Here is a 24316-nt window from a genome sequence, read left to right on the forward strand (position 1 = left end):
GAAAAACACGTAGATATAGACTTCTTCCTTAATGTGAAATAAAACAACTATTGTTGTTATTTAAAATCAATAAAAAAAACTGTGTCCAGTTTGTGTTTCCACCACACCAACTTCTTTCTATTTAAGATCATGTATATAATAAATAAATAAATAAATAAAATAAAAAATAAATTATTTCTTGTCTTTTAAACCGACATCTCAATTCTTTTGTATGTCCCAAATGTTTTCGGTAAATTTGATTCAGAATTCGAAATAGAAGAAGTTTGAAATAGAAATCTCGACATAAATAATATTTTAATATACCTTTTATATTATGGGTTATAACGATATGTGCCTTTAAACTAAATCCCGGACAAGATTCAAATCATTAATTAACGTGACTTTTAATTATGAGTCTAATGTTAAAATATGATCATAAATAACATCCATAGATATCGCGGTCTATTAACGTCAGAACGAGCAGATGCATAAACCACAAAAGCGAGCAATATCCGTGGTTTACTGTAAACAAAAATTCCTTAGAATATAATATCAAAGATGTCTATGAATAGCGCGTGAGGCTTAACTTTTAATAAGATTTATTGTAACCGATCTTGTTTTGACATTGACAATAGAGCGAAATCTAACCGGCAAACGATGTCCTTTGTGATACTGTGTGGTCCCTTGTGTTGGCCAATATTGTAATGTTTAAGATAACACACCTGGGTATATAAAAAACAATTTGACTTTCATTTTTAATGTAATGATGATGGCCATTTCAGGGGAGGTCCTAATTTCCTGGTCGCACATAAAATTTAAAATGGCGAAATACTGAAACTACTAAATAATTATTATTAATATACAACAATTTGTCGGTCAATCGATTTAGAAACAGTCCTTACTTGAAGTCATAGCCTACACAGATATTGACAGATCATTTTTTTTATAGTAATTTTACTACGAAAAGAGTAATATTTCATTTTCAATATTTTTTTTTATGGCAAGTAGTGCTCTGTTCTTACCAGCCCTAAAAATTGTTTTGCACTATGAGTCGTATCATAAACATGCTATCTTTTAAGATACACACACATTCGAGCCAAGTTCCATTTTTAATAGACAGCAAAACTATTCCTCAACAAAACTTCACTATCAAGACTTGCATAAGGACTAAATAGTCTTTGCCTATAATGTATGTTTATTTTATGTTACAACGCTAAGTTACAAATGCACGAAGTTGATAGTAAAGGTTTGAGTTATGCTAATGCACCCTGTGATACCTCCCGAGTCATTCACAGCTCTAGTTTGAAATGTAGAAATAGTTATCTTAACGACAGAGACATATAAACATAAAGATGTCCACAATGTCCACTAAACCACTAAAAAGCAATTGTTGTTAAATTTAATGGTGTATTAAATAAGGATTGACTCATGATAATTAAAGCAATGACGTTAAGTTTTTACGTAATGTAATTTTGAGGTTTTAAAACCTTAGTCGAAACTTTTACTACTGAAAACTACGACAATTAGTTATGCCAGTTTCATAAAAATATTTAGTCACTATAAAAAAAGATTAAATAATTTTACCTAAAGTGGTCGATTAGACAATAAATAATTAGTAAAAGGAATAAAAGATAACTTGAATTATTTTTTGAAAACAAATTATTACTAAGACAACAAGCCGACTGAGAGCGATCGTCGACAACACTGTTAAAAAATTGTCATGAGTAGAATATATACTTTCCTATATTTAATTTCATGAAAAATAAATAACAAGTCGAAGAGAACAGAGTCATAATTCGTTCAGTGACAGCTTAAAAATAAGAAACAAGTTTTTAGGGCATATTTACCTACGATAATGTGCCTCGTACGAACGCGAATTATCTGCGTAATTCGCCAATGTTTCGGGTTTAAGCTAACTATAATACAATTTATGAAGATGTTGAGAATTTCCACCTTACCAAAGAGGGTGTGAGGATATATTTTAGGAAGCGGGAGGACTTTGACTTTATCTAGCAGTAGAAACAAATTTTTTTTGCCTTAAAATATTAGGTTGTAGTTTGTGTAATGTTGAATTTCAGTTTTGTTTCATAACAATTAATGTATTTAATTGACCTATGTTTTCTGTTTCGTATATTTTGTTTAACAATGTACTGGTTTGGCTTTGTATATTGTCTAAGTGTTTTCTTTTTTATAATATGTATATGTGTAGCTGTAAGATTACCACTGATACCATTATTCGAGCCTTCCTTACATATAAAGGAATTACATTAGGATAAATGTAATATTAACGAATTGGTGGCTAGTTGAATCGAGTCTCACAACCAAACCACGTCTGCTGGTCATTTCAATATATCTTCGTGAAACGCAACACGAATCTTGATTCATCCAGAGAAAATATATTTTGTATTTTCTTAAGTTGTTGATCTATTTCAACTGTCGAGATACGTTTAACTTAGTATAGCTGAAGTTCTAAGACTCATCATAATTGGTTTAAAAAGGGTTTGTTACGCCAGCGATTTAGGCATTGTTTTTACTATTCGATATTGCAGATTGAATAAACTGAAGTCGGGAAACAAACGCAGCTGCTTGTTATTCGAATTTTTAATAATGCCAGAGATTGCAACCAGCGATAGAAATTAATCTATCGAAGGTGAGGAAATAGTTTCTAAATACCCAAGTGCTCACTTATTTTATTATTATTATTTATTAAGTTTTTCTTTATTTTGTCACACAGAACTACACTATGTTGTTAATAAGACTTTTTTGAGGTTTTAGACTGCTTATATACTCTTAAATACTAGAAACAGCAACTTGTTTATAAACTCATCAACAATATACAACATATTGTATATAAATGTTTATATATAATCAAAATGTTAATGTTATTCGCACACAGATTTTATTAATTGTCACTGTGACGAATAGCTTTCCTCATTTGAAATTACAATACAAAAGGTGTTTAACGATATCCGCCGCCAATACATTAATCACAGTAGTATTTATCATCGCCTCTATTTCAACCATTGAATGGGCTTATGCGATTTAATTTTCGACTTTCCCTCGTACAGATTGCCCATCGCCGATGGTGCCTAATCACGACCCAGACAAGATAATCCCTTCGATTTATTGCCTATAACAACGGACAGTGTCGTCAATCGAATTGTGGTCATACATTTATAAACACCGTTAATACTAATGAAATTATATTGGAGCGCCATAAATCTAACGACATTGTGAGGTCACAAAGAGCCTGTTTACAAAGACCTTCTGGCTTAAATTGTAATGTGGTCATAACAGTCCCTGGACCACCCCTATTTAGTGGTCGGTGGTCTGGCGATTAATGTGTTAGATTTTATAAGATATTTGCTTTATAATATAAGAACTGAGTTTGATGCGTATGGTTTCAAAACCAAATAGAAATAAAAAAAACTCTTCCTATCAAAAAGTCAAAATCATTTATTCATATAGGTAACACAATGTACACTTATGAACGTCAAAAAATATATATATAATATATGAAATGCTTCTAATTTTACATTTACTGCCAGTTCTCAGATCAAGGGCGTAGAACGGAAGAGAAGAACTGGCAATATATTAATAATTATATTGTAAGAAGACATTATATCACGCCTCTGCTATGCCTCTTCCCAAGTCTTCCTGCACTCTTGTATGAAGATTGCCGTTAATTAATAACTAGAATGATTATACTTTTTAATAGAAAAATATGATGGAATCTTGATTCTAGAAGTAGTTCAATTAAAAATTAAAATGGGATGAAATATACTTCGTCCATGACGTGACCAAAATTCTTTGGGACAAAAGTACAAGGAGCGTAGGTAGTCCCTACCGTCAATATCTTCGACAGCGGGGCACCATTGTCACTGGGCCCATTGTACTCACTGCACTGACCAAAAAATCATTAATTTTCAACCACAAAGCAAGAACTCACAAATCGAGACTGAAAAAATTCATTCAAAACCGGTCACTGACATAGGCATCAGACTTTGAATATTTTGATTCGGGTTTTAATTATATCATTTGATACGAAGTTTGCCGACAAAGGCCTACAAAAATATGCACGATGACGCAATTGATGCTACTATTTTATTTTTAAAATAACATATTTACTCATAACAAAGTTTGCTTTTGCTTAATAGGTGACTCTTACTCCTTCTCTGTACGTCTACTAACAACTTTTTAAGCAAACATAAATAATATAATTATTTAAGATATGATTGAAAGCACGCTGGTTGAAGTTGTCCTGTAAGCCGTAATCTATAGGGCAAGGCTCAATTCTGTTGTCTATTTTGTAAAGCCTTTTATACCTACTTTCTGGTGGGAGAATGAAAGTTAAAAAAACAAACGGGGGGCAAACGAGCTTGCGAGACGATCAAAAAAGGCAGTCTTCGCATTACATTATAAGTAAATTAGGTGAGACTTAAATTACTCATTAGTCTTAAGTTAGTCTAAATCATAATGTTCAATGATGTCTCAGTGCAGAGACAATTTATAAAAGCGTATTGACTATAATACTTTCAATATAGGCTGCGACTTGTTACCACATAAGTTTTGCAATATTTATTAACGGATTAATAATGGCCAATCATTGTAGTCATATCAAGCTGTCAATCTTTCATCACTCATTTGTTCTACGCGTCCGAATCAATGTGCCATGTTTTTTATTGAACCAAGCTATTATGCTTATCACTTATCTAAACTTGTTCTTGCCCGAGGCGTACCTGTTTGTTCCAAACTTTGATACAGTACTTTACCGATTGGTAGATAACACGTCGTGTGGGTCCAACAATGATTTGTAATAGTTTCAATGTTCTGTATATTAAAGGTTTCATGAGAACGTAACATATGAAGGTATTTCTCGATGTCCGCTGTCCCATATCTAAGCGTTTCCGTGTACAACTAGATGAAACTAGCTATGTTCCTACTTTTATTATGATATTGTTTGAGCATCAATTGGACTTAATTCACTTAAAGAAATGACGCAAGCAGCCTATTCCATCTGGCGGCATACTACTTCATCAGGTGAATCTTCCAGTCCAAGAAGAGTATTACAAATGGTTACTACCTAGGAAAACCAATATATTATAGTAGCGCTTGACTTTGATAGAAGAAACCTGTCTGTCGCGTTTTCATCATGATGTACAAAGTTCACTTGCAAGAGGCCCTGTTAAATTGTGTATGTACGAACAAAGTCGCAGGCTTGGTACCAAATAAGTTTTTAGATCCATTGTTTTAGGTGTGAGGTACAAAAGGGCGTGCAATTAGTGTATTGTATATTTTTACCGAACAACGGAGTTCTCTCCTTAAAATGTACTTGTTATGTCTAATTTACATGCATGGCCGTGAAGTTTAAATTACGAACTGTTTCAAAAGCTACTCCGCTCAATAAGGGCTTCCTTTGTTCCTTTTTTAAATAATTTCCTAACATCGACACGTGTAGCGGTCACTCAAAAAGTTATGAAACGGTTTATTCTCTGTGGTTATAAAACGCATAATGCCTCTTTTGTTGACGTTCTTGAGCTTTAAACTTTAGACTAAACTCCCGAGTGACGTGGTAAAACTTAACACCGATCCGGATTGTTGTTACATAAATCACCCGGAGTTTTGTGATTAATGTCAACGAAAAAGCGTAAAGATTCATATTTAGTGCAGCATCTAAGCGTCCGTGACAAAACCGACCGGATTAACCAGATCTATAAAATGTGGGAGAAAATAAAAACTTTCTGCTCACTGTTTATACATTTTGTGTATATAATTATTTATTAAAATCCCAACATAAATTTTAACTATCCGAACGGCTTAGGGTTCCTCTGATGTATAAAAGTGATACTTAAACGATTATCTTTAGAATGCGATATTAAAAACGAATTATTTTCTAATGCTGTTTTATTTAAAATGGGTTGTCTACTTTTAAAATAATATATTATACTTTTGGAGTAGATACGTTCTACGTAGTAGCTTTTTACTTCCCATACCTAGTAAGACAAAGCTTTACGTGTATCACACACGATGATGTTTACAATTGTCTCTGCTTTATTGAATTGAATATTATGTTTCATTAGTATATAGCACAAATTATTAAACTACATCCCATCCAAAATCGGATGAAATGGACGGAAATCTACGTCATTATCTATAGTTATATGACTTATAATGTGTTAAATAATTAATAATACCAAATAAAGTGTTGGCCTAGTGGCTTCAGCGTTCCCTGGACTTTTTGTTTGTGCCACTTGCTGTGAAGGAAATCGGCATGTCTATCATCTAAAAAACAATAACATGTATCGGAAGGTAGATAACCTACTTGTCTATGGAAAAAAAAAGGAAGAGATGAGGCCAAGATCCATACTGCGCCACTGGATTATTACTACTTCTTGAATTAAAATTACTTACAAATAATAATTAAAATTGGCAAAGGCGTCAACTTTTGGTTTTGGCTTACGTTGATTACGTCTTTATAGGCAGCATATCAGCTTTGTATACTACTTCAATACATATATTCAAGACATACAGTACGGAACCACGATTATAACACTCTAAATCGAGTTTGTCATTCAAAAAATACCTAAACAAACCATTCCGCAGCTAGGCTTTATAAAACTTGTACCGGAACTAACGCGATTAAGTCGCATGTTCAGCACAGATGCCTTGTTAAAAAAATCGTTGTTGAATTGGCCAAATTCGCTTTATCTGTGGACTGGAATTTGCCCCTCGTAATAGGCCTAACCGAATAATGCTAATCATAATAGCATTACAATTCGAATTTCGTCAAGTATCTTGAGATCGAATCTTTTTGTCATCTAAATGAATTTTTGTATAATCGAAATCATGTTTGTTAATGGCTTTTTTAATAAAATATTGATTTCCAACACACAACACACTTAACCTACATAGTAATAATAATTAAAAAGGGTAAATAGAAAATTTAAAGTTTGGTCCCTGTGTCAGTGAATGTATGTATTTTTTATTATTAATATATGTGTCCATTATGCACACTTCTTTCTCTTATATAATACTTACAATTAATAGAATTGTGTTTTTATATAAAAAGTTTATAGTTTTTATGTCCAACACACAAATATTACAATGAATACTTAACCTATATAAGAATAATAATTAAAAATGGATAAATAGCAAAAAACACAAATTTTAAAAGTTTGGTGTGTGTGTGTGGCCCCTTTAACGCTGGCAACATTACCTCGCTGTATTGAGATACTTATTCGTGGAGCGAGGTAAGCACCAGCTCTTTTTATTATATTGAGTATGCGGTTTCCAACCATCTGTTGGGTTCAACCTCAATTAACACTTGCTTACGGTGAAACCAAGAGAAACTCTAATAATGTCCAATAGTTTCAGTCTCATCATCGGACGTCGAGGCAAAATCCAAAATATCACCCGTATCATCTCAACAACTGAGTGTTTTAAGGCAGTTTTTGCCGCGCACCACCACTATGTGGAACCAGCTGCCCACTGAAGTAATTCCGAACTAAACGACTTAGGGTCCTTCGAGGAAAGAGCGCACCAATTCTTGAAAGGCCGGCAACGCACTCACAAGACCTTTGGTAATGACAGTGACCATGCATGGTATTTTCCCTTTTGCCCCCTGATCTATAACAAAATACTTTTTAAACATACATTGAAAATTGCCCTTAGACTCAAAAATTGTTGAAGGGTGTCAGAAGTATCTATCTTGAATTAATCTAAAGCCAAGATTAAAGGCTGCTTATACGTGTGTAATTTTAGGTAGTATATAGCGAAAATGTATGGTCATAATGCACATTTGGCAACAATGAACAACAATGGGTCCTTAATGCTTTACAAACCGCCATTAGCACAACTGATACTAAATATTTTGACATCTATGGCTCTTTAGGGATTTCGTACACATGACACCGTGAATGGAGAAAGATCGATGCGTTTTTTGCATCCCCATTTATCGACAGATAATGGCGACAGTTGGCGGGAATCGATTTGACTCGTAATGTGGTTAGTTATGGTGATCAAAATCACATGTTTTCGACGCGTCAATGGTGTTGTTAATGAAAATTAAATTACAGTTATTGCCAAAAACAGTTAAAGTTTTGTAATCTATAAAGGTTTTATATAGTTGCTATGGTAACGGCGGTTGCCATGGTTACATCGTTTTTTCAAGATGGCTACGAAAACTGAAATGAAATTGAGTTGAAATTTAACTTTTATGATTATTTTATTGACACCGTTTTTAGGACTCACTGACTTTCTTAGTTTTATAATGGCTGATTTACACAGGGTAAGTAGACAAGTCAGTCGCAGCGCCAATGTCGGCGCCGCGGCTGACTTTAACTGTTTACATGAAGTAAGTAGTAGTGGTGCGTTTCTCACGATGAGCACACGTGTGTGAAGTCAGTGGGAAAAATGAATTCGCGAAAACAACTGAAACGACGATTTAATTATTTGTTGAAAAATTTATCAGTTTTGCTGTTGAATGAGTTAATAGAAATGGTAGAAAATGAGATAACTAAAAATAAACGACAATGGGTAAGTAAATGGATTGACGATATAAACGAAACTGGTGGCTCTGCTTTGTTGCTGAAGCAATTGCGATTTGAAGATCCTGCGGAGTACAAACTGGCCATATAATTGCACCAATTTTAAGGTTACGTCTTCGCTAAGCTTTATTTTTATCGCCAGCGAAAAAAACGTGGTCACCCTACAACGCAGCGGCAGTGACTAACCACGCACTGACTTGTCTGTTTACACGGGGTTTATATGGCTGGCGCGGGGGTGCGCGGGTGGCGGGGGGCGCCAACTGACTTTAAAATATTCGTGTCCGAATATTTAAGTCAGCGCTGACTTCAAGCCACTGTACTGACTTCAAATCAGTTTACACAGGGTTTTTTTCGGGTCAGCACTGACTTGCCTCGAATTTGTAGTCAGTTACTGACCCTGTGTAAATCAGCTCTAAGAGTGGCGATTATGTTAATTGTCGGATTTACGCCCCGAGAGACGTAGGCACTCTCGTTACATTGCATTTATTCGTTACATACAAACATTTTATTATTTCGCATATATTCTATTGTTGTACGCGAGTGGTTAATTATAAAGTCAAAATCAAATCCTGTATTATTTAAAGCACCCCGATGACCCGAATCGAACACTCAGTATATATATTATATGTTTTTAAGTGTTGTAATTTAGTAAATCTACTTGAGTCTGGCAACACTAAACCGTTATGACAAAGATTATTTAATGAGGTGCATCCGTTGATTAATATTTATGACTATAATGGAAACAAAAGAAAATGTATTGCTTGTTAAGAAAACAAAAGACGTGGTTTTAGTATTCAAAAGGTGTCTGGAATATAGATCAGGTAAAATAATTTACAAAGTGCATTTTTATACAAATTCAGGGCGTAATATATTTTACATTTGTGGCTTCATTTCTCAGAATACTATACGTATACAGATAATAATACATTTTACGAGAAATTTGGCCCTTCGCACGTCTGGATATTTTTTTTAACATTTCTTCATAAAACCCAGTAGTTAATTCGAATCTTCCTTCTTTATAATCTAAGTAATATAGTAATAGAGCAGTGGTGGCTGTATAGTGGCTACAGCATGCGACTCTCATCTTTGAGGTCGTAAGTTCGATCACCGTCTGTGCACCAATGGACCTCCTGTCTATTTAACATTCGCTCGATTGGTGGAAACCGTGAGGAACATCGGGAGGAAAACGGCTTGCCTTAGACCCAAAAAGTCGACGGCGTGTGTTAGGCACTATAAGATTGACAAATGATTATGAAACAAGTACAGAAATATGAGGCTCAGACCTAAAAAAGGTTGTAGCGCCACTGATATTTATAATATATGTATTAATATTAGTAGCTTAGACTTGCATTAGATTTGGCTTAGTGATTATAGTACAAGGAAGTGAGGTTGAGTTTCGGCGCAGTAATAATTGTTTTATGATAGTAGCTACAGAGGTCCGCTAGACTTCTGTATACCTTCTGTATACAATATATATACATTAAAAAAAAGAGTGGCGGAGAGTTTATTACCAGTTCTTCTCTTCCGTTCTACGCCCCTGATTTGAGAACTGGCAGTAAATGTAAAATTAGAAGCATTTAATGTATATGTATTTCTTTTTTGACGTCCATAAGTGTACCTACATTGTGTTACCTATACCTATGAATAAATGATTTTTGACTTTGACTACTTATTACTTTCTTGAACAACGCCCAACAAATCAGTAAGAAATTAAACTATTATAATATATTTTGAATGAAATCACTGAGTTAATTAAAATTAAAAACAAGCACCTCAACACGATGATAAACGATAAACAAAAGACTTCTTTGATTTATGGTAACATCAAAGTACGAAAACTCAGTCGAACAAAGCAGGATGCTGTGGTCGTAAAAAGTAGATTAAATATTTTCAGTGGTTCCACTTAACGGCGACCACTTTGAGAGGAGCTCTACTACTAATCTTACAAGAAAGATAGTGTTGCGTAATAATCCGAATAAACCCTCTGTAGCAGCCATTTTGTTCTTTCTATGCGCAATTATAACTGTTGTACGGCGGCGGCCAAATCAACGAAGTCTGTCAAGAAATACACGCACTTAGCTGCCGTATAAGATTGAAGACCCACATATCAGCTATTAAGGATATTGATTTAAAAGTATTAGAACCTTAAAGTATTATGATCTATTATGCTAAACAATCACATACAATTTGGTCTGAAAAATGTTTTGATTGCAAGTCGTAAAACACACTGTTGTGTCCATATCTGGTTGAGTATTACTTGTATTAATTTATAAATATGTTGATTAACGTTTAAGCATAAGTTATAGATATATAGGAGCAGTGTTCGCCTAGTGGCTTCAGCGTGCGACTCTCATCCCTGAGGTCATAGGTTCGATCCCCGGCTGTGCAACAATGGACTTTTTTTCTATGTGTGCATTTAACATTTGCTCGAGCGGTGAAGGAAAACATCGTGAGGAAACCGACATGTCTAAGACCCAAAAAGCCGACGGCGTGTGTCAGGCACCGGAAGGTCACCTTCTTGCCTATTAGATTGAAAAATGATCATGAAACAGATTCAGAAATCTGAGGCCCAGACCTAAAAGAGGTTGTAGCGCCACTGATTTTTAAAAATAGATATATAGAGATCTTTAAACCGAATGGCTTAAGTAACCTTTAACTTCTAATGAACGACCCTGAGTTTCTTAATTCTAGATTCTAATTTCGTACCCAAAGAATATTTCCATTTAACAAAAAAAACACTAGGCAATACAAATGGAAATATTAAGTTTCAAAATCCAGTAGGTACTCTCATGTGTTTACTTTGATTTGTATTTTTAAAAGTTTAATGTAGTACTAAGAATTTCTAACTAAGTCAAGTAAAGGTCACAAAAACTGGTCTTCTAGTCTACAGATGAGTGCTTTGTCTTAAGATTTACAGCTTCCTGACAGACACCATCACCTGATCTTAAAACGTTGTTCAGGGTACTTGTTAATTAACAGGATAATTAGTACCTACATTAAACGTGCGCGAATTATAATATACTACAATTGAGTGCGTTTATTTTTTCTTTCATTTAAGCTGAATTTTTTCTTTATACTCAAACAATGCCTTATAGGAAATGACGGATATATAACCTAGAACATAGCTAAACATATGGATAACACAAGCTTCGATTTAAATTCAGTTGTAATATTGTAAAACGTGAAGTAGCTGGCGCTCGCGATAGATGGCGCTGCAGTAATGAAAGATAGAATTATATCATGTTATATAATTTGGCCTAACGTGGCTTTTACTTTGAGTTATTTATTAAACAGTATTTCCAGTCAGTCAATTTCAAATATGGAATTCCATATCAATTTAATTTTATATAAAAATCCTTGTTGACGACATAAGCGCACTCTTGATCGATTTGAATCGAATGTGTAATGTAGTTCCGGTGCTTAACAAATTTTTGCATTCCAATCGCTCATCTGATAATTGCGCGGTACTTTTTATGTTTAGTCGACGAGCGAACTAAAAATGGCTTTTTATATTTTCCGAAAGCCTTTATGAAGTCCTCATGAATGCGGCATTGTATGTACAATATTAAAAACTCTGCCAGTGCTAGTAATGTTCGGTATAATTTCGCGTGTGCATTGTAGATGTTTTAGGAGGGAAAATTATAACAATTTATGTAGAATTATTTTTTAAATTGAACGAATAGATTATTCCAGAAATATAGTTTTAACACCCAGCTTCGTGAACCAATACGTTTCTAGCTAAAAATCAAATCCATTTTAGGACAAAATATTTACATTAGAATCACACTAACCCATAACTTAAATAAAGGGTTATTTTTAAGCTCCCTAATGACGTCATTACATATTTTGGCCGGACCCCGGTGATAAGGTTTATCTATGAATGCGTCACAGGTAGACAAAAGGAAACAGCAGGAAACATGTCGCCTGACCTACTCCAATGGTAAATATTGTACGGATAAAGATAAGCACTAATCTATTTTCGTGTCGTGAGGTGTGGGAATGCTGATAAGGCTAAACCGAAGGCCAGATCACCAAATTAGCAATGTAACAAGCGTGTAAAAGATAACTTTTTTGAAATTTAAATAACTTAATACCTTATTAGTTATAATACCAACTGAGATAAAATTACCTAAATAAATTTTTAATATATAATTCCACCATCATACCCTATAATTAACTTTATAAAGTTTTATGTCTGTAATTTATGTTCTATAAGATGTAGAGCTCGTAATTAAATACGGGTTGCACAATTTTCATTCATGTCAGCAACGATATTACGCATAATAATATTATGCGATAGAATTTTTATGATGAACGCAAAACAAACAAAGCAAGAACTACCATGTTTATAAAAGCGCGCTCCTGTTCATGCCAATCTCGCGGTGAGCAACTTGTTGCCGTTGTGAACTTTTGTTAGGAGCGAGCGAGAAGTATCGCACCTCTCTGTCGGGGGAGGAGCGTCAGTGCGGGGAGCATGCTGCCAGCCGGTCGGTCAAGTTGCTGAATGCACGCCGTCACTCAGTCGGCCCCTAGACCTCCGCGAGAGTGGTGCTGTCGCGTTCCGTATCGCACCCGAGCCGTTATGAGTCGTACTACGAAACAAGTTTGACGTGAACTTTGTAAAGTTTTTCCGCACGCAGCTGGATATAACTTAGAAATGTGCCGGTATCAAAAAGTGACTTTATAAATTGTGACAGTTTAAGTGAGGATACAAACATGTTATCCCTCGGATTGTTAACTTTGTGCTATGTGGGATGGTGCTGCGTGCATTCGAGTGTGAGTGCAGCGTCTTTGACGAGCCGAGTTTCGGAGGCTCCCCAGGAGTGCGAGTGGCAGCGAGTGTCGGGCGGCGCGGGTGAGCCCACACGGGTACAACTTGCGTGCTCCTTGCGCACCGCCGCAGGCGCCACGGACCTGTTAGCTGGACTTAGTACTTCACAAGCACAACGCATCACTGCGTTAGATCTCCACTGTACTGATGTTCTCCTCTTCGAAAGCTCGCTTGATGTCGGCCGAAGGAAAGAGGAAGGAACCGAACTTCTTTCCCGATTCCACAACTTGAGAGAAATGAGAATAGAGTCGTGTAAAATAAGATATGTTCCCTCCGCCGTGTTATCACCGCTTAGTGGGCTACGAAGCTTGACTATTCGTACACATAATACGGATTGGTCAGCTATGTCTATGGAGTTTCATCGTGATTCCTTCAGAGGATTAACAGATTTAAGATATTTAGACCTGGGAGATAACAACATTTGGATTTTACCGTCTGAAATATTCTGCCCGCTGTATAATTTGAAAGAGCTGAATATTACGCAAAACCGTTTACAAGACATATCAAATTTGGGTTTTTCTGACTGGGGCAACGGCCCGACAGCTCCTGGAAAATCTTGCAATACTGTCTTGGAAACTCTGGACATGTCGTACAATGAAATTAGTGCTTTACCAGATAATGGTTTATCAAGTTTACGCGCGCTTCAAAAGTTACTTTTACAAAACAATAGAATATCTTCTGTAGCGGACCGCGCCTTTGTCGGATTAAGTGATTTGCAAATTCTTAATCTGTCATCAAACGCCTTGACTGGCTTGCCTCCTGAAATGTTTCAGTCGTCGAGAGATATTAAACAAATATACTTGAATAACAACTCTTTAAGTGTTCTCGCTCCTGGATTGTTGGAAGGATTAGATCAGTTACAAATATTAGACATGTCTTTCAATGAACTGACAAGTGAGTGGGTCAACAGAGACACGTTTTCCGGCTTAGTTCGATTGATTGTTTTAAACTTGTCCCATAACAGAATAACAAAAATCGACGCCCTGTTATTTCAAGACCTAAATAACCTGCAATTTTTGAGTTTGGAGTTTAATAATATTGCGCGAATAGCAGACGGTGCATTTTCTAATTTGAAAAATCTACATTCTCTTTCATTAGCGCACAATAATATCATTGAGGTAGACATAAATCATTTTTCAAACTTATATGTTTTGAATCAATTGTTTCTTGATGGGAACAGAATTACAAAAGTCGAGATGCGGTCCTTTGAGAATATAACTAAGCTCCATGACTTAGGGTTGAGTGGCAACCAGTTATCAGAAGTACCGGAAGCCATAAAAACGCTCAGATTTTTAACTTCTTTGGACTTGGGCATGAACAGAATAACTAAAGTGTCAACAACACACTTTGAAGGATTGGATGATTTATATGGATTACGTCTTGTGGGCAATAAAATTGAAAAAATATCGAAAGACACATTCGTTGCTTTGCCTTCTCTACAGATTTTAAATTTGGCCTCGAACAACATTGATCAAATTGATGATGGCGCTTTCGCTTCGAACTTACAGTTAAAAGCTATTGGACTCGATGGCAATAAATTAGTAGACTTAAAGGGTATATTCACGAACACGCAACCTCTTGTTTGGTTAAATGTGTCTAACAATGAATTACTTTGGTTTGATTATAGCCACATACCTACCAACCTTGAATGGTTAGACATGCATGAAAATAAAATAGAAAGACTTGAAGATACCTATGGGGTAAAAGAGACATGTAACGTAAAAATGTTAGACGTTAGTTTTAACAAATTAAGGAATATAGACGAGTTCTCATTTCCGAGTAGTATCGAAACTGCTGCTATCAATAACAACCACATAGAGAAAATAAACCCCGGAACTTTTCTCCAAAAATACAATCTTAATAAAGTCATGCTCTATTCAAATAAAATAACAACGTTAGATATCGGTGCGTTTGCGATATCGCCAGTTCCCGAAGATAAGGATTTGCCTGAATTTTATATCAGTGAGAATCCAATTCAATGCGATTGTACAATGGAGTGGTTACAGAGAATTAACCAATTAAGTGACGCTAGGCAACGCCCCAGAGTAATGGATTTAGAAAGTGTAAGATGCTCTTTAACTCATTCTCGGAGCGAATTTGATATGCTTTTACTAGAAGTCAAATCGTCGGAATTTTTATGCGAGTACGAATCTCACTGTTTCACTCTTTGCCATTGTTGTGACTTCGATGCCTGTGATTGTAAGATGACTTGTCCAGATAAATGCACGTGTTATCACGATCTCACCTGGAACTCCAACGTAGTAGATTGTTCGAGTGCCGGCTATGATCACGTGCCAGAACAAATACCAATGGACGCAACCGAAATATACTTGGACGGAAACGAGCTCAAAGACTTGGGAAATCACGTATTCATTGGGAAAAAGAAATTAGAAGTTCTTTACTTAAACAATAGCAACGTTAATACTATTCAGAATAAAACATTTAACGGGATTGAATCGCTGAGAATACTTCATTTAGAAAATAATAACTTAGAAGTGCTACGAAATACTCAATTTACAAGGCTTCAAAATCTCAACGAACTATACCTGAGCAGTAACAAAATCAAAGTAATAGAGAATGACACCTTTAATTATTTGCCTTCTCTTGAGTTCTTGGACCTTGACAATAACGGGTATGTTGATTACATGCCATGGCGAGTGATTACAGACAACAATCCGCGCACGCGTGTCTCTGTAGAAGGTAACAATTGGGTATGTGATTGTAAAGATGTATCTCAGTTGAATCAATGGCTTATAAAAAAGTCAAAGGATACCGAAAACATGATGTGCTATTTTGCCCACGGCCAGCCCATGAATAAAACTATAGCTGCCGTAGCTAAAGAATGTAAAACCGAGGCTACCACCGTAGAAACGGGAACGGAAAACCTAAAACGGCTATTCATTGAATCAAATGACGGCGTAGAAAATTATATACCATATATTGCAGCGGTATTGATCATAACTATTGTACTTTTACTAATGTGCGCCCTATTGTTCATGTTTAGGGAAGACTTTAAGTTATGGATGCACTCGAGATACGGAGTTCGAGTATTTAGTTCAACTCCGAGGGACATGAACGACAACAAGAATAAACGTTTCGATGCTTTCTTTGTGTATAATCAACGTGACGAAGACTTCGTGACTCGTGCAGTGAGTTCCGAGCTCGAGAATTCGGGACACACGTTGTGTTTACAACATAGGGACTTGCAGTTGATCGAGCGACGATCCGGTGATAGTTTAGTTAGTGCTGCGGAAAGTTCTAAAAGACTAATAATTGTGTTGTCCATAAACTTTTTACAACAAGAGTGGTACTCGCTTGACGCTAAAGCGTCGGTGCAGAGTGCAATAAACTCAGTGAATATTAGGCATAGACGACAAAAAATCATATTTCTTGTGACGACAGATTTAAGTGCCATAAATATAGACCCAGACCTAAAAGTGTTGCTAAAAACGTGTACAGTGATCGTGTGGGGTGAAAAGAACTGTTGGGAGAAGCTAAATTTTCGGTTACCTGACGTGGATGTGACTTTGCCTAATCGGACGCTTCATAACGCGAATAACCGTAAATGTGCAAATAGGGAAGGCTTCAATAGGCATGGAAATTTGAGGTATACGGCGTCTCCCACTTCTCATGACCCATGGTATAAGTATGGGATGGCGCCGCCTATATTGATGATGTCAAGTCCTATGCACTCTACCAGTGCGAGCGCTGAAGTGTCAGCTCGGAGCACTGAAGACGAGACTTGCTCAGTAGCCAGTAGCGAAGGTCGCCCGGACGACCGAATGCCGCATCATCATAGTTATGTCTCAATAGATAACCATCAGTGTGAAGAGCGACCCTTGAGGCCCGCTCAACAAATACCTATGTCAAACACACGCCCTGGTAATATGAGAAAGACTTATTTTGTATAGTTAGTACTTTAATCTGATTGTGTATATATACTATAACATAATTAACAAATTCAATCTTTGTAGTATTAAATGTAAAAAAATGGTGCTGAAAGCTACAGTGTGTCAGCATTTATCGAATTTGTATTATATACAAGTACCTAAAGGTCTTATTATAAGCATCGATGCATTTATTTATCACTACGATTACTGTACCTGCATTGTAATGTCAACGAATATTGTGCCCTATTTCAGTTATAGCTGTAAAGAAAACATTCCTTACCTTCCTTTTAATGTTATTAATTAGTTCCTGGTAGTATAAATGTTCCCGTATATAATTTTGTGATGATTTAGGTACTTACGCTTAAATTATATTGTATAGTTATCAGTGAGAACGTGTATAAAACATAATGTAAATAGATAAAGTTTTTATGATATATCTTTCGAAGAACTGAATTGTACCCTAGTCAATTGTAAATAGCCATCGTTAGGTATAAGTATAATTTGTGATGTAATTTTAGCTAGAATTATATAAAACGTATTTATTACGCTTCCAAACGCAGAGTATGAATAAATTAATATTTTTGTCTATTTGCTATTTTTATTTCCTCTTACAATTGCCAATAATTGAATGCTTCATGATTAGGCTTTATTCAGTCTTTTTTATCCCATCATAAATCATTTTAATGAGCAGCGACTGGGTTAAAAAACTGTAGTCATAATCGATTTACTGAATCGCTTTATTTGCCTGTCCATAGTCGAGTGTATAAATATTTGTTTTATCTAAATTGATCGTTGGATAAGATCGCGGCAGGGCCTAAAGTTTTAATTTTGAGAGCGGGCACGACAGTGTTCGGTGCTCACGCGCCGCGCCGGTTGCCTGCTGAGAAACTATAAATCATCGTCTGACCGATGAATAAACACAACTTTAATTGACTATAGATTGCACAGAAATGTCTCTTCTTGTTTGACAGGTGAAAGGGTATTTTTACATAACAATAAATTGCTTTTGTAACTGTTTGATTTTGAAATGCTCAGTCAATCAATATTTCGTAATTGATTAGATTCTTAGATTTTACACATCTTATTAATAATAATTGTTTCAGGTAGACCTATTACGTTCAATATTAGAATAGATAATATTCTCAAGTACAGAATTTTCTATGAATAAAACAATTGAGCTTTTTAAAACTCTGACTCGTAGCAATTGCCTAGGACTGATATTTAAGATATTGAGGACTTTTTGAGGAACTCTTTTATCATACTACAGAAATAATTGGCACCTGAAGTTATCAGTTGAATCTAATTCATAGCAAATATTTTTATCATCCATTATCTGTGTGTTAAAATTAAAACAAAAGTTCACTTAGTAATGCCGAGCGATTCCCTAAATATTTAAAAGAAAATTAAAACAAATTTTAAAATAATATTGTCTTTGATTGACATAACCTTTACACATTTAAAGAAAAAACTGTTTTTAACGGATTAAAGTTATGTATTATTTTTGACATTCAACACCTTTTGTCTTCAGTCACCGTGACGTCGGATAAATTTAAAATTATGTTAAATAATTGTAAATTTATAATAATACATAACTTTAATCCGTTAAAAACAGTTTTTTCTACAAATTTTAAAAGTTTGATCCCTGTGACAGTGTACCTTTAATGCTGGCAGCATTTCCTTGCTGTATTGCGATACTTATTCGAGGTAGGAAACCACCAGGTCTGCGGTCATCGGTGGTATCTACCAGGCGCCAACTAGAATCTTTAATCAGGGCCCATGTGTACTTGAACCCCACAGTCGAGAACCAAGAGTCTCTATTTCAAAAGCACAAAATCAAAGTTGGAGGAAAGACTTATAATTGAGCCGTTTATTACCTATTTATCAAAGTTGGAAATAAATATTATTTACAACCAAAAATAGTATAACTGATTAGAATAATGGTAAAATAATGTCACGATATAAAAATTAATAGCTAGAAAAAATCGAAGCGACGACAGCGAATATCTTAATTATTGACTGTAACATGATACGGGCGGACTCGATGTCGTGTATTTTCTTTCAAATCGTGTCTATCGATTCCAGCCATGTTTTGAACTGGGGGTCATCTATTTGTGCCGACATTACCAACCCATACACTCATCACCTTTTTTCTTGCAATACGATACTCGGACGCCATACGAAACCAGTTTTAAATGGGTTTGGGACATCGAGAGCTTCGGTGAGGTGACAATTGATTATGTGCTGAAGACAAAAAGTGGAATGTCTCGATTAGTTACGCGGGCCAAGATGCGTAGGATGAACAATAGCTCCTTACTTTATGATTCTATAAACGTTTATGTCCCTATAAACGGTCTCTTAGCGATTGGTCAAACTTTGATTGTATCGATCATTGACAGGTTTATTATTGAGCCATTGTGTAATTTGCAAGTATCAAATAATACGTTAAAGTCACCGGGTCAAGTTCTTAATGAATATTGCATATTATTCTATTGGTATTTCTTCTACACAGCGGGTAATGTTTCGTAAATGTTTATCGATCCCTATATAAAGACAGATCAGTTTTGGCCTAGTGGTTTCAGTTTGCGACTCTTATCTCTTAGGCTCCGATCCATAGCTGTGCACTAATGGACTTTCTGTCTAGTGCGCATTTAATCTGAGAAACCTTGCTTTAGGCCCAAAAAGTCGACGGCGTGTGATAAGCACAGGATGCTGAACATTGCCTATTAGATTGACAAATTATCATGAAACAGATACAGCACTCTGAGGCCCAGTACTTAAAAGATTGTAGTCCTATTGGTATAAAGTCAGAAGGAGTATCACAGAGTCCTTGGAGTGACGTGACGTCCTTCTTTGAGCTACTCCCTTACATATCAAATCTCACTCATTGGTCACAATCACGACTCATTGGTCTAGTGGTTAGTACCCCTGACTGCGAATCCATGGGTCCCGGGTTCGATCGCCAGCTGAGACGAACATCGATGTGATGAGCATGTGGTGTTGTGCTTAGGTCTTGGGTGTTTAAAATATGTATTTATATGTCTATCTATCTATAATATGTATGTATATCCGTTGCCTAGTACCCATAACACAAGCTTCACCAGCTTAGCATGGGATTAGGTTAATTGGTGTGAATTGTCTTAAAAAAAATATCAAGATAAGTTCTGTATGAACAACATGCATACTAATTTGACCGCATGGCCTAGTAGGTGACGCATAAGTATTACCAGTTCGATTCCAGGTATAACATTAATTGTTTCAGGCCACGTATTAAATAATGGGACGGGACTTCCCCATTACGGGATTACGGTGCTTCAATTTACGTAATTGGCCGATAACTAATTCTTAAGTTTGTTATAGCCTACAGCGATTGGCATTAGAGAAAGAAATGTGCGTAGGACGTCGCGTCGTGCCCATAAAAACTCCGTTATAACTTTATAAACAAATAATATATTAGATACTTGTCATAACTTGGAATGTTCATAAAACAAGCACAGTTTTAAGTGAGACATCTCTGAGTGGGCTATGTAGGTCGGTAAGCTGACAACAGGTGAATAAATATACTCATTAACAGTTCAGTAGATCTCAAGTGGCTTGGAGTAAAGTATAAGAAAAATGAATTAAAAAAATGAAAAAGTATACTTGATGTATACATTTGTTAGGCTTTTCAAATAATAAATCAGCACAAACTAACTTATATTCGCCATTAACAGACTTTATTCAATGTTTTGTATTAAATAGATTTAGTATAAATAATAATAATTTGTTTCAAGACTTATATTTTATAAGAAGTTTTTTGTTATTGGAACTTTTATGATCTAGAACAAGAGACTCAGTCGAGCTTTATTCTATATATTATTAATGACTGTCTGCGACAAGAGATTCACAACAATAATTTCGGGTTGGTAGGCATAGAACACTGATGTTTAAACTAGATTATGACATAAGGAGTATAACCAGAATATTAATAATGGCGTATGTATTTTATATAACACATATTAGCTTTTAAAAATTAACAATTAACATAATCAGAAGCCTAATCATAAAGTTATAATGACCATTATGTTCCTAATCTTTATTGATTCCAGTAAATTCGTTTACGACAAAAATACGACGTAATTAAGTGATTAGTGTTTTGAAAAGTTTTATAACAAGCCCATGATTGCTAATGAATTGTTTACTTGTTAGTCGGTTTAGGTATAAAAATATTAACATCAATAAGTATAGTATTGTCTTTGATTAACATAACTTATGTTCATTTGAATAAAACACTATTTTGACCGGATTGAAGTTATGTATTATTATAAATTTGAGAAATGCGAAACGTCGGATAAATTTAAAATTATGTTAAATAGTTGTAAATTTATAATAATACATAACTTCAATCCGGTCAAAATAGTGTTTTATTCAAATCAATAACTATATTTACACTATATACAATATAAAAATTTATAAACTTTGTATCAATATGTGCGCACATTATTAGCATTTAGAAAATTCGATTCTGAAGGAAAAAATAAAATTATAGATTTCAAAGATAGATACAAAATACAGAGTAAGCGAATGACATCTTCCATAGAGTAAGCTATTAGTGCTATAGATACAAAAATATTTCTGTCATTAAATTTCCCCCTTATGCAGCAATGGAGGAAGGAATTCAAATTCTTACAGCGTCTCCAATATTATGCAACACTAATTAATATTATCTAAAAACATTGGAACAAAAACATAACGAGTTCTAGCACATGCGCCACATTCTTCAAGTTCAACACCCCTGCGAATTTAAATTTATAATATCTCAAAACTTCCACCAATGACTGTGAAATACTTCGAAAAAAACACTCGGGGCTCCACCCAACGGAAACAGCTGCGGGAAATAATTACGAACGAACATCGGTAGACAAATACATGTTGCTAAGATAGTTTGTGTAACTTTGTAAGTCAAATTAATTTTTAAGCTGTATATGGAAGACTCTAAAGTACAGTCAAAATCTGTTTTAACGACATCGAAGGGACTACTCATATTTGGTCTTAAAAACCGATAGTCGTAACAACCGCTGACGTTGTTATTAAGTATCTAATACAATAGAATTCAGCCGGGCCTTTGTTTTGTTCTAAACGATGTCGTCGTAAACGGTTTTGATGTTTTTCGGTTTGTAATTTAGCAAGAGTGCACAAAAGTCGGTCTTACTACTAATAGCACATCAAGATTTATGTAGGTAACTTTTAACGTTTAAATACGTCAACGTCAAAAATAAAAAGTATTTAAATTGATTTTTGCTGCCAGTTCTCAAAACAATGGCGTATAGATAACGAGAAGAACTGGCAAGCAAATCACCGTTCCATTTAGATCGGTGGTTCCAAATAGTTAAAATAAAAGATGCTTTTCTGGAGTTGCAATGATTAACATCACCACATGACATGGAATGAATTATGAATAAAACATCTAATAAGAAAAATGTTTCATTATTATTATTATTATTACTATATAGGTTAAGAAAATTTTAAATACTATTTATTTGAGTGTTGGAATTAAAAATATTTCCTCATAATAAATTAGGTATTAGGGTGAAATATATTATAATATATTAATCTATACAATCAAGTATACAGTACATACAATTTTCTTAACCTACAAAGTAATAATAAAAATTATTAAAAAGAAATAATATATAATATTATATTATTACATTATTATTATTAGGGTTACATTCTAGCTGTTATATGGTTGCAACTAATTATTACAATGTATTAAAAATTGATAATTTATAAAAAGCAAAACGTTTAGCATAGCGAGCTTTTTGTCATCATACAAAATATCGCCAATATGCTTCGGTACCTTGCTTGCAATGCCCTAAAAATGGTATTCATTATGGTTAAACGTGTTTCCCTTTAATAATATTGCGAGAAATGTTAAATATATTAATAAAATCGGAATGTCTTAGATCCAAAAATCGAGAGCTTCTGTCATACACAGGACAAGTGTATCATTCTGTCTATGACACTCATAATTTACAAGTGCCAATAAGGAAAAATGATAAATGAAACATGTCTGCCCCATGCTTCGTGATGCGGGCTATATTATTGATATTAGGAATATTATTAAGTGTTGGCCTAGTGGCATAAGCGTGAGACTCTAAACCCTAACGTTGGGCGTTCTAAGCACCAATGAGCTTTTTTCACCTGCTCATACAGTGAAGAACATCTCGAAATAAATAATAGTTAAAAAAAACTAAAAGACACGCTCTTAAAGCACATCAATCTAAAAAGTGAAAAATAATTCCTAATTTAGGCTGAAAATGGTATTGAACAAAAAATACTGGTATTATTGTGATAAAGCGTGGGTTACTCGATAGACGAAAAATATGGCACAGAGCGTCCCACGCTTTTTCACAAACGTGTTTTTTAGTTTTTTTAAACTATTATTTATTTTTTAGTTAATTTTTTTTCGGATTATTGCATTGTCATCGATCTTTGACAGGTACGCAAAGTTTGAATTAAATCTGTCCGTTAAAAGTGGGTCAAAATCGAGTCCGAAGGAGTCGGTTACATACATACATACATACATACAGGTGAAGCTAATATAAAGTGTGTAAAAATTAGCGTGCGTTAGACCTTTTCATCATCGGACGTTGAGGCAGAATACAAAGCTCCACTCAACTCCAACGTTCATCTTTCACAACTGAGCGTCTTTTAGGCAGTTTTTATCGCGCACCACCACTATGTGGAACGAGCTGCCCATCCAAATAATTCTTAAACAATTTGACTTAGGGTCTTTAAAAAACAGAGCGAAGAATTCTTAAAAGGCTGGTAACGTACTGCTAGCCCTCTGGCATTGAGTGTCCATGGGCAATCACTTAACATCAGGTGAACCAGATGCCGATGCCTGGTGTTCTAAACAGGTCACTGCTAAAAAATAAATGAGGAAGTTTTAGTTACATACAATTTATTTTTTTACATACATTATCTTTTGAACTCGTTTCTGAGAATAATTATTTTAGTTATTTAGAGGAATGTCATAATAAATATATATTTTAGTTATTTACCGCAAGCCTTAAATCATCAAAATTTGC

General features: G+C 34.9%; 1 protein-coding gene across 1 annotated transcript; it reads left to right on the plus strand.

The window, feature by feature from the left end:
* Positions 1–13034: 13034 nt before the first annotated feature.
* LOC125060152 (toll-like receptor 6) lies at positions 13035–17834 on the plus strand. The gene has a single exon (XM_047664916.1). It carries the CDS (start codon positions 13242–13244, stop codon positions 17265–17267), a length of 4026 nt encoding a protein of 1341 aa, XP_047520872.1. The 5' UTR covers positions 13035–13241; the 3' UTR covers positions 17268–17834.
* Positions 17835–24316: the final 6482 nt, after the last annotated feature.

Source organism: Pieris napi, chromosome 2, assembly GCF_905475465.1.
Source record: "Pieris napi chromosome 2, ilPieNapi1.2, whole genome shotgun sequence".
Classification (NCBI taxonomy): Eukaryota; Metazoa; Arthropoda; class Insecta; order Lepidoptera; family Pieridae; genus Pieris; species Pieris napi.

What these genes read in the sequence shown, in the direction of transcription:
- LOC125060152 (XM_047664916.1), top strand. Translation starts at nt 13,242, where the DNA reads ATGTTATCCCTCGGATTGTTAACTTTGTGCTATGTGGGATGGTGCTGC.